Source organism: Tachysurus vachellii, chromosome 1 (assembly GCF_030014155.1).
Source record: "Tachysurus vachellii isolate PV-2020 chromosome 1, HZAU_Pvac_v1, whole genome shotgun sequence".
NCBI classification, from domain to species: Eukaryota; Metazoa; Chordata; class Actinopteri; order Siluriformes; family Bagridae; genus Tachysurus; species Tachysurus vachellii.
The window spans coordinates 39,042,835-39,055,224 of record NC_083460.1 but is presented as its reverse complement, the minus strand read 5'-3'; the positions used below and the strand labels follow the sequence as shown (position 1 = coordinate 39,055,224).

Below are 12,390 nucleotides of genomic sequence, written 5' to 3'. Positions count from 1 at the left end.
ATTTATTATTATTATTATCTCCTGTTGGTTCTCTGGTTTCCTCCACAAATCCAAAGACACAGGTTGTAGTTTGATTGATGCCTATATTGATGTCCGCAGTGTGTGAATGTGTGTGTGTGTGTGTGCGCCATGTCCAGTGTCCCATACCTTGTGCCTCAAGTCTTTTGAATTTTTTCTTCATTTTCTCTCTCTCCCTCTCTCTCTCTCTCTCTCTCTCTCTCACACACACATATACCTTTCTCTTTCACAAACCCAAACACAATCTCTCGCTCTTTCTCACACACATGCACACTTGTGCACTCTTTCTAATACACACACATGCAACACACACACAAAATCTCTCACACACACTAAAAAATCTTTCTCTCTCCCTCACACACACACACACACGTTCTCTCTCTCTCTCTCTCTCTCACACACACAGACACACATATGTGCTCTCTTGCGCGCTTTCTCACACTGTCTTTCTCTCACACACACACACACACACACACACACACACACACACACACACACACACACACACACACACACACACACACACACTTGCGTTTTTAATGTTGTACAGGTTGACTGGCTGAAAGGACAAGAAAGAAACACAAACAAATATTCTTTTTCGCATTATATTAGGATTCTTCCATGTTGCACCATTAACAGACACCTTCAGAGATCCTTCAGAGTTCCCGGTGTTCTTGTCTTATACAGCGTGGAGTGACTCACACAGCTTTGAGAACTTCACACTTTTAAATCATCTCTGTGAATAAAGTATTGGCACCCATCTCCACTGCTTACAATTAATTAGTTTAGTTTCTACACTAAAACCTCAATAACACACGTAGAATAATAATAATAAAATAATGCCATATTCATTTCGGTAACAAAAAAAAGTGCTTAAAAGTGCTATTAGACCTTCTATCTAATGTTCAAATCAGGATAGACTTATACCACAGCGCTGAGTTCTCGATACTGATTGGTCAGAAGGGTCATCGTTTCCAGGGTGACGGCTTACAGAAATGCCAAGTAACCGAATCCGCGGCGATGATAAACAGATTCAAAAAGTTATCTATGAGGAGACGAAGTCTTCAGGACACAAGACGACTCTATTACGGCTGCTGGAACTAAAGCGATGACAGCAAGTAACTCGTTTCGATTGTTCCACAAAAAATGTAACTACAAGTCTTTTCTTAATGAATAAAATTGCAACCTGCTGTGGTATAAAAAACATCAAACACTAGGACAATAATCGGCTTCTGTCCGAGATGCATTATGTTGCATAGTCACATAGTGTTTGAAGCGTGTCATAGTGTTTGATTACATTACATTTTGTTGGGGTTTTTTTTTGTGCGATTAATTTAAAGAATCTGAAGACTGACACGTCAGGCACATTGCTGTGACAGAACGTATTCAGGAACTGGGTTCTCTCCTGGAACTGCCAGAACCACGAAGCTGCAGATCATCGTCTGTTTCAAACAAACAAACAAACAAATGTTTACAACAGTATACTGTAGCATGTGTGAGCTGCCTAGAATAACCTGCAGAAGTTTCTATGGCAACTGAATATGAACTACATAAAAATATAGGGAAAAAAAATCAACCATCTTGCCTGTGCATCAGCCGCAACTTTGCAGTCCTCTGGGTTCATGCTGCCATCGTTTCTGCAGGTCGTTTGAGCTGCTCGTACTTCTATGGAGTACTTCACCCTGGCAGGAGGGTAGATCTGAGACACACACGCACACACGCACACACACACACACAGAACAAAACTCTCTTTTTTATTTCTCATTTAATTGCTTCCTTTGTTTCTCTATTTGCCGTTTGATTTTGTTTTTTAATAATTACAATTCATTTCACCCCACATTAGCCTCACTCGTTAATTCCCCTCACCAGCTAACTGCCCCTCTATCATTCCACAAAGCGCTCTCTGCCCTCTTCCTTATACATGAGCTCAAAGATGCCCACAACTGGCCAGTGTTGCTGTGAATGAAAAGCGAGAGAGAGAGAGAGAGCGAGAGAGAGAGAGCAAGAAAAAGGAAGAGCGACAGACAGAGAGAGAGGGATAGACACCTACAGAGAGAGAATGGAAGAGAGACAGACAAAGAGAGAAACAAAGAGAGTGCAAGATAGAGTGAAAGAAAAAAGACAGACAAGGAGGGGGGCAGACAGAGGAAGAGAGATAGTGCAAGACAGATAGAGACACAGACAGAGAGAGAGAGAGAGAGAGAGAGAGAGAGAGAGAGAGAGAGAGAGAGAGAGAGAGAGAGAGAGAGAGAGACAGAGAGAGAGAGAGAGAGAGAGAATGCGACAGAGAGAGCGAGAGAGAGAGAGACAGAGAGAGAGAGAGAGAGAGAGAGAGAGAGAGAGAGACAGAGAGCGAGACAGAGAGAGAGAGAGAGAGAGAGACAGAGAGCGAGACAGAGAGAGAGAGAGAGAGAGACAGAGAGAGCAAGAGACAGAGAGTGCGGGAGAGAGAGAGACAGAGAGAGAGACAGAGAGAGAGACAGAGAGAGAGAGACAGAGAGAGAGAGGGAGAGAGAGAGGGAGAGAGAGACTTTGGGACACAGGCAAGTTTCATTTTATTTGTAGATCAGTTTTTAATCTTCTCGAGCTCTCATGTTTCACACCTTCATTTTAACATTTCACTCACTTTTGCTTTCAGATTGTCTTCTCATCCTGTCCGAGCGACACATGCTACTCTATTACACAGGATCATATCAGTGTCTCTTTGTCTTTCTTTTCTTTTCTTTTCTTTTCAAACTCATGACGAATTCCACTCGGCTCAAAAGACAGAATCACCTCATTCTCGGCGTCCGTGCAATCGAGCTACAACAAAAAACCCTCGTATTCGTTTTTCTGCCAGCAAAAAGCTGATTATCTTCGTTCTCTGGCTCCATCTTCATCATGTGGAAACCGAGAAAATGAAGGAAACACTTCTCAAGTGTCCAGTAACAATCCTGAAGTAACCCAACAGCAAGGGCAGGAAGACATTTAGAAAAAAATACCTTCATTTATTAATTTATTCAAGCAAGAATAAAGCCAATAATACATCAGTTTAACTTCCATGGAAAAAGATTTGAATAACAAGATTTTTAATAAGATCTCGAAAGAGCACATGATTCCTCTGAAAAACACTGACAAACCTTTATTAATCGTCTTTAGGGAAGGATAAGGATAATCCGAGATTAAGTCCAGCGCTGGAATTGATTCAGATCATAATTTCATTTTGTAATTCTTTGTAAAACAGAGCTCTTACTTTTAAACTCAACCCAGAATGCTTCTTTTATCAGCCTCGCTGCTTAAAGGTGGGGTGTACGATGTTTGAAAGCGAATGTTGACATTTGAAATCACCAAAACAAACACGCCCCTAACCCAAATGGGTCCCACCCCTGTATTAATAGCTCCGCCCACACATACAGTACATACGTAACCCAGGCAAATAATGGAAAGAAATGTGTCTTTATCATAGCTGAAGGGAAGAACAATACGATTGCATTTAAACAAACAAGCAAAAATGACACACAAGCATAATCATGTAAAGGACAAAGGCATATATTAGTTCTGTGTAACAAAGCAAAACCAACGTTACTCACCTATCGAGAAGGAAAAAAGTGCCTCGGTGTCTTAAGTAAAGTTGGTCACATATTCACAGACTGGAGTTTCCCGAGTCAATAACTCCTGAGCTAAACGCTGTTACTACACAAAACACGGTTGTAGCTGCGTCTCTACATTACTACGATAGAAAAGAGGTGTTATTTGTGTAGTAACAGCGTTTAGCTCAGGAGTTATTGACTCAGGAAACTCCAATCTGTGAATATGTGACCAACTTCCTGCTCCTTCAGTTCTCTCCAGCGCTGGAAAGCTGATCCTATATTAACACGTCCTACTTCTTACCTTATCGTAAGCCTTTCTTCGCTTTCTTTCTTTGTTTTTATCCTCCATGTCAATGTTAAAACCGCTTCCTGCTAATGTCACACATGCGCACTGAGCACTCTCTCCGCCCATATTGACAAGCCCCGCCCCTTTCTGCTCATTGGCTACACGTTTGTTTTGTATTTGTTTTGTTTGGCGGCCCAACGCAGTTTTCTGAAGCATTTCTCAAACAACGGAGACCCCAACTATAATACTCCATCTTAAATATCTCTTATTTTCTTTATCTATTAAGAATAAAATGTCAGATAATAGATAATACACGCTACAGATATCCGACCGAACTTCCTGTCCGAATCCACACATTTAAAAAAGAACAGGAAATAAATCATTAAGAAAGGTTGGATTTTGAATGAACGGTGATGATGTCACACGGTTAAACCTTCCTTTCTTTATAAATTAGCTTTAAAAGTAAAAGTAAGCTATAATAATATTATATATAATTAAATATAAACTACAGAATGATCTACAGCAAAAAAGGCTTGATTTCCAATAACAGCATGTGTTTTATTTCTCATAGCACAGCAATTTACAGATAATCACACAGTTTAGTAATAAAAGAATGAAAAAAAAACGAGTTTCGCCGTTCTGACTAAATGATATGTTGGTAAATAAAGAACCGAGACTATAAGCGACACATACCTGAGCAGAGTAAGACAGGATCTCCACGACTTTATACGCATAAGCACAGTTCGTCATGCGATTGTGGAACTCGATGGCAAAGTTGGCCGCTTTGACCACGTTCGGGTCGAGATTTTGAGTCGAGCTGCTCGCAGACACAATTTGAGCCACGATAACGGCGGCGACGAGGCCCAGCCTGAAGGTCATCGTGGTTTAATAAAGAGATCTGTGTAAAGAAATGTGAAACTCCAAATCAATCACAAGCTCCACACGGCGCCTGCTTAAAAGCCTTAGGAAATGCCGTGATGTAGAATATTTAGGAGGACATAAGATATTAAGATGATAGATAAGAAAGTAAAATGACCACATCTATCATTTTGCAGATAAAGCTAATGTTAAAAAGAAAAGAACTCAACAAAAATAGCTATTTCTAATCGTATTTTGTCCGATCGTGATGCACAGCGAGATCAAGTTCCTCTTTAATCTCTGCCCATTTCAGATTGTCTCCAAATTTTGTTCTCAAATTAGAAGGAAGAAAATCTCACTGCCACTCATTAAAATAGTAGAAGGCAACTACAGAATAATTCACAACCCTCTTTCTATTCAGAAAGCAACTACAGAATAATTTCTCTCTTTTTCTTAAAAAAAAAAAAGGTAAATAATAATACTTCATTAGTCCTGTGAAAAAACAGCAATTTTAAGAACCTATGAGAATAATAAACATTTGCATTCCAACATCATCCTAGACAACAAAGCCTAGACATCCGGTTCGATTTTATGCAAATTTATGCAAATTTATGCGGAGCATCATTTCCATTAAAAAAAAGTACATTCTGTAAAATCGATAAATAAACGAAATAGCGCGATTTCTACTGCACTAATAAAGCTTTTCACTTAGTCCTGGTGAGTAACTTGGTAATAAACAGTGCTGAAGAATACAGTACCAGTGCTAAAGTAGTTTGAATGAGGATTTTGGTTTGTTTTGCTCAACCTGGTCCTATTTATCTGATGCTCCTCTGTTTACACGCTCAGGTCTTAGATCATATTACATTACAATACATTATATAATCATATTACATTACAATACATTATATAATCATATTACATTACAATACATTATATAATCATATTACATTACAATACATTATATAATCATATTACATTACAGCATTCTGCTGACAGAAACACAGCTCAGTTAGTTCCACTACTCACCTGAGACCACTAAACAGGGAAGGGATTGAAATAAATAATAAAGAAATAAAATAATAATAATAATAATCTCAGTACCTCCGTTTTAGATGAGACGTGTTTTGATGCCTACTTCCGGATTCAGAGTCACGTGCCCGGTATGGCTCCATCATAAACAACCCCACGTGGTGTCCTGGAACTGTCAGTTATATATTCAATTAAAGGACATGGAACGTTATCACGTGATCACGTGACCTGACTGATACGACCACACACACCTCTGGAACGTCTAGGTTCAATAAATAATATGGAATAAAATAAAATAAAAGTATAAAACGTCACTGACTCACGTGACCTCACGACTCCACGTGGTATAGTTAGAATTAATTCATTAATTAATTTCTTTCTCTTTTTTTTCTATTTATTTATTTGTTTGTTTGTTTATTTATATATGAATTAATTTATTTATTTATTTATCGTTTAAGTCCATATTGTTGTGTCTTGAAACTTTCGTTTTAATAAAATAAAAGCCTATAAACCCTTAAACCTTTACAATTAATAAAAGCAAATAAATAAATACATTTATACATTTATAAAAAATTAAAATAAAAAAAAAAAGCTCACAGAAATGGGGATAGAGTCTTGTACAAACAGGCCAAATACACACTGGAAAAGGAGATCAGAGTGGCAAAGAGGAATTATTCCGAAAAGCTACGGATTCAGTTTCCCTCTAATGACTCAGCTTCAGTGTGGAAAGGTCCGAAAGCCATCACCAACTACATGACACTATCCTCCGGCACTGTGGTGTATCAACAACTGGCAGACGACCTGAACGAGTTCTACTGCAGGTTTGAAAATGCCCAATTCACACCTCCTGGAACCCCCGACTCCGCCACACCTAAAATTCAGTTCAGTGAAGATGATGTGTGTCAGGTCTTCAGGAAAATCAAGAGAAGCACAGGCCCAGACAGCGTTTAACCAGCCTGTCTGAAAGCCTGTGCTGATCAACTGGCCCCCATGGGGATGATGGTGGAGCTTTTGAAGCATGAGGGGACTTCACACAGCTCCAGTGATCTGTTGAAGATCCGTGTGAAGTCCCCTCATGCTTCAAAAGCTCCACCATCATCCCCGTCCCAAAGAAACCAGCCAGCTGAGGAAGTTCAACCTGCCACAGGATCTGCTGAAACAGTTCTACACTGCCATAATTGAATCCATCCTCTGCACCTCAATTACTGTTTGGTTCAGCTCAGCTACAAAATCTGACCTCAGAAGACTACAGAGGGTAGTCCGGACTCTCCCCACTCTCCAAGATCTGTACAGTACAAAGTACTAAGTACTTCTTCAGAGTGAGAAAAAGGGCAAAGACAATCACTCTGGACCCCTCACATCCAGCACACTCACTCTTTGAACTGTTGCCATGGAACAGTTTCTTCCCTCAGGCAATCCATTTGATGAACACTTAACATAAGCGGAACACACAACACTATTCTTACACATTATTTATTTAAAACACGTACTATTTATATTTCGATTGCACATTTCACACTTGTACATACATATTGTATATATTGTATATGTCATTCTGTTACACTGTGGAGCTTCTGTCACTAAAACAAATTCCTCACATGTGAAAACATACCTGGCAATAAAGCTCTTTCTGATTCTGATTCTGAACACGTGGTGTCCTGAAACTGCAGCGTTAAAGAAAAAGAGAAAAAAATGTGAATATAAAATAATGAAATGAAACAAAATAAAACGAAATTACACGATTGCGTGACCTGATTGTGGTTTCATAACACGTGGTTCTTTGAAACTGTCAGTATAATAAAATTAAATGAAATAAAAAAAAAAAACACAAAATAAAATAAAAACAAATTAAAATAAAATAAAACAAAACAAAAAAGAAAACAAATTAAAATAAAACAAAACAAAACAAAAATTAAATCAAAATAAAACAAAACAAAACAAAAATAAAAAAACAAATTAAAATAAAATAAAACAAACAAAACAAAAATGAAAACAAATTAAAATAAAACAAAACAAAAAATAAATCAAAATAAAAAAAAATAAATAAATAAATAAAACAAAACAAAAATAAAGAAAACAATTTCAAATAAAATAAAACAAAACAAAAAACAAAACAAAACAAAATGTTATAATGCAGCCAAGTGACGTCATCCAGACCCCACGTGGTGTCCTGAAACTAAATGAACATTAAGTTCCATAAAATAATATAACAAAAATGTATATTACAAAACGTGTTTCATTATCAGTATCATTTCTGCCAGCTCTGATTGTTATAATGCTCATTGCTCCAGCAGGTGGCGTGATACAGCCCTAGGTCTCCTGTTCTATCAGAAGAAGAAGAAGAAAAGAAGAGCTGGTGATTATTGTGTAGAGCTTGAATACATTTTTACCTCTAAAACAGAAGTCATGCCTGTAAAGAAAGTAGTGATCGTTCCAGGTAATGGAGCAGGAGATGTTGTACGCAGTAACTGGTATGGCTGGGTCAATAAACAGATTCATCAGGTATGTAGGGTATAAATATACTTCAGTTTCTGCCTGGTGCTGATTATTCACATTGAGCCAGAACTGAGCGATATAATCATACAGAATGAGTATCGTGATAAGTTATGTCACGATAAACAAGGTACAAACTCTGAACTATGCATAAGCCTTTTGTCGCTTTTCTCAGTCATAAGCAATCTATGTTATGAAATATTGATGAATTGATAATACAGTTAAATGGCATGTTGGCAGCGATGTATGATCATGGTAATATTTGTCTGACTACACTGGTACAAAATCTATTTCATATTACACTTCTGTGCTTTTCGGAGAATCTCAAGAAACTTTGGAGACATTTTTTATTGTGAAATGTGACTGGTTAATAATAAATAAAATAATAAATTGTTGTAATTAGTGAATGTGTAAGTTAGTTGCTTGTTCTGTCTGTTTATCTATCTGTCTGTCCACTTGTCTGTAGTTGTGACCGTTTAGCTTTCTTCCTGTCTACTTTTCTGTCTGTCTGTTTTTCTGAATGTTTAGCTCTCTTCCTGTCTGTCTGTCTTGCAATCTGTCTACTTGTCTGTCTGTTTTTCTGAATGTTTAGCTCTCTTCCTGTCTGTCTTGCTATCTGTCTACTTTTCTGTCTGTCTGTTTTCTGAATGTTTAGCTCTCTTCCTGTCTGTCTGTCTTTCTGAATGTTTAGCTCTCTTCCTGTCTGTCTGTCTTTCTGAATGTTTAGCTCTCTTCCTGTCTGTCTGTCTTGCAATCTGTCTACTTGTCTGTTTGTTTAGCTCTTTTCCTGTCTCTCTATCTATTTAAGTATTTATTTTGCAGATACCTGGTGTGTGCAGTGAGCTGAGGAACATGCCAGACCCTGGTACATGAAAATGCATACACATATTTTAGAACTCATGAACTATTTATGAGTCGATCATTTTTGATTGTTTACCTTCTGAATGTTCTACCAGTGACAGCCAGAGAGAGCGTATGGCTGCCGTTCATGGAGAAGGAGCTGCAGTGTGACGAGGAGACGGTGATCATCGGCCACAGCTCGGGCGCTGCTGCTGCTATGAGGTACTGGATATATGACGAGGAGGATCATCTCATTCGTCATGGTTGCTTGCATATCAAAACGTTTAACACAAAACCTGTTGAACTCTCAAATCCGATTGGTTAGTAAAATTTATTATGACAGCAGCTTGGACAGTGGTTCAACTTTACAGGTTTAAATACATGACGTTTTTATATTAACGGCTCATTCACAGGTGACCGTACAGTATAGCAGGTACTCACATAATCTAAGGATAATAATGTACAGATTATGACAGTGGTGTTATTAAAGAAAAAAAAATTATATCATTGTTAATATTAGGTTTTCGATATGCAAACATATAACATTTAAGGGAGGAGTCTGCAGATTTAGTCTTCTGTAACATCACCATGAGGAAGTTTTTTTTGTCTAATTAATTTGAACAGAAGCAAAACGTGTCACACAGAACTTCCACAACATTAAATTTGGAAAGAATTGACTGAAAAGCTTGATGTGATGATTGGTGTGTGTGTGTATATATATATATATATATATATATATATATATGTAATCTTAAATCAAACACACACACAGGTGCTGGTCATATAATTAGAATATCATAAAAAGTTGATTTATTTCACTAATTCCATTCAAAAAGTGAAACTTGTATATTATATTCATTCATTACACACAGACTGATATATTTCAAATGTTTATTACTTTTCATTTTGATGATTATAACTGACAACTAAGGAAAATCCCAAATTCAGTATCTTAGAAAATTAGAATATCACTTAAGACCAATACAAAGAAAGGATTTTTAGAAATCTGGGCCAACTGAAAAGTATGAACATGAAAAGTATGAACATGTACAGCACTCAATACTTAGTTAGGGCTCCTTTTGCCTGAATTACTGCATCAAAGCAGCATGGCATGGAGTCGATCAGTCTGTGGCACTGCTCAGGTGTTATGAGAGCCCAGGTTGCTCTGATAGTGGCCTTCAGCTCTTCTGCATTGTTGGGTCTGGCATATCGCATCTTCCTCTTCACAATACCCCATAGATTTTCTATGGGGTTAAGGTCAGGCGAGTTTGCTGGCCAATTAAGAACAGGGATACCATGGTCCTTAAACCAGGTACCTGTAGCGTTGGCACTGTGTGCAATTGTGTAAGTCCTGTTGGAAAATGAAATCTGCATCTCTGCCAAAATGACCTAAATGTAAATGTCTCAGGTACGGTGAGACGCACAAGGTGTTCGGCGTCATCCTGGTGGGCGCCTACACGTCTGACCTGGGAGATGAGAACGAGAGAGAGAGCGGTGAGTCTTCTCCTTACTTCCAAAGCTAAAGCAGATCTCTTAGATGGAATTCTTAATTTTGATTGTTAAGAAAGTGTTGATTGATTGATTTCCTGTAAGATCAGTTTTAACAGTGAGGTTTATTTAAAAGTTTGAGGAAGGAGTCTCCGGTGTTGAGCGCTTTTTGTAGCTTATATTGTACTATAGATGTTATATTATACTACAGATTATAGACTACAGCATAAATTTTTGGTTATGTTTCTTTTTTCCTCTCAGGATATTTCAGCCGTCCATGGGAGTGGGAAAGGATCAGAGCCAACGTGAAACACATCGTCCAGTTCGGCTCCACAGACGACCCTTTCCTACCTTGGGAGGAGCAGCAGGAAGTAGCGGATGGACTAAAAGCAGAGCTTCATAAATATACAGACCGCGGACATTTTCAGAACTCGTGTTTCCCAGAGCTCATCAGCGCTGTAAAGAAACTGATCACGGCTGGATAAAGGAATAAAGCGTCGAACAGCACGGACTTGGTGTGTGTTCAATTCTGTTTACAGATCAAATTTTACAAGAATTTTCAGTGAAATATCAAAGGGATCAAACTCAGTTTCATTAGAAATCATTCACGTTTTTCGACATCGAAGGTCATGATATTATTTTATTATTGTGATTTAGAAAATGGCTACAAAATTCATTTGAAATAAGAGTTTTAATAAAAGTATTAATAGTTACGCCATTTTTTCCCCTTTAAATTCATATCTGTTTGTACTGTGACTCGATTTTTTTTGAACGATTCTGAGATTCTTACCATCAGGTTGAGCAGAACATTTCACATCAGAGTAAAAATATTCTATTCTTCGGGTTAGAAATCCTAAAATACATTAAAAACAAAAGAGAAACAAGAAAATGGACAAATTTTCCTTTATATTCTGACAGCACATAAAAGTTCAAGTTACAGGTAGAATAAACATCATAGTGGTTCTATCTGTACAAATTTAATACCAAACACCAACATAAAAAAAAAAAATAAAAAAAATAAAATAAAACAAAACCCTTAAAATAATCTTAAAAAGTAAAAAATCCAAACAAACATACTACGTAGCTACATTAAGGCAAATGTAACCTAAACACACAAGACATTCGAGTCTCTATCTGTAATTCTCGATTCTCGGAGGAAGTACGTTCGTTTTTTTTTTTACAGTAAATAAAGACTACGCCATTAAGTCAGCTTGTGTAAACATTGCTTTATGACCAGCGATGGAGTCACTGCTAAATTAGCGTGTCTGACGTTCGAGTCGACCCACGTCGTCCTTTTAAAGAAGGCGTCATCAACGTATATTATTAGTAAGGAAGCGGCACGTCGATAGGAATTTTCTCTGGCCCGTTTACTGCACTACATAAACTAGAGAAGGAAGCATGAAGGTGTAAATATGGTGTAAATATGTATTTATTTAAATAATTCAATATTAATATAATAAATGTAATCGATTCTAATCAACGTTTCTCAATCCTATTGGTGGCAGCGGACAAATTGCTCCACGCTGCAAGGGTGCTTTTGTATTTTCTAAAGGAAGTAATTTTTTGTACTGCATAATAATAATAATAATAATAATAATAATAATACTAAGAGGAAGATTAGATTTATTTATCAGTAATGCAGGTGAAGTAAATGTTGGTAACTCTGGTGAGGAGCAGTTTGTATGTCTGCTGTAACTCTGCAGAACAGCAAGAGAATCTAAGCTGCTTGTGTGATCTGACTGCATTGTGGAATCGGCTATAGAGGGATGCAAACATTGACAGAATCCATCCATCTATCTATCCATGCAT

The 12,390-nt window shown here is 37.5% G+C and overlaps 2 protein-coding genes across 3 annotated transcripts; one reads left to right on the top strand and one right to left on the bottom strand.

Moving 5' to 3' along the window:
• Positions 1–609: 609 nt before the first annotated feature.
• On the bottom strand, positions 610–5,902 carry zgc:194981 (uncharacterized protein LOC561073 homolog). Of its 2 annotated transcripts, none has more exons than XM_060865491.1 (4): positions 5,833–5,902; positions 4,567–4,771; positions 1,604–1,717; positions 610–1,460 (listed from the first exon to the last, which is right to left on the bottom strand). In XM_060865491.1, exons 2-4 carry the CDS (start codon positions 4,750–4,752, stop codon positions 1,377–1,379), a joined length of 384 nt encoding a protein of 127 aa, XP_060721474.1. In that variant the 5' UTR covers positions 4,753–4,771; positions 5,833–5,902; the 3' UTR covers positions 610–1,376. The 2 variants fall into 2 exon arrangements, with proteins under 2 accessions (XP_060721474.1, XP_060721483.1); XM_060865500.1 differs by lacking the exon at positions 5,833–5,902 and adding an exon at positions 5,758–5,775.
• Positions 5,903–8,081: 2,179 nt separating this feature from the next.
• On the top strand, positions 8,082–11,088 carry rbbp9 (retinoblastoma binding protein 9). Its single transcript, XM_060875574.1, has 5 exons — positions 8,082–8,262; positions 9,076–9,118; positions 9,210–9,315; positions 10,502–10,587; positions 10,843–11,088. The coding sequence occupies exons 1-5, from the start codon at positions 8,167–8,169 to the stop codon at positions 11,064–11,066; spliced, it is 555 nt and encodes a 184-aa protein (XP_060731557.1). The 5' UTR covers positions 8,082–8,166; the 3' UTR covers positions 11,067–11,088.
• Positions 11,089–12,390: the final 1,302 nt, after the last annotated feature.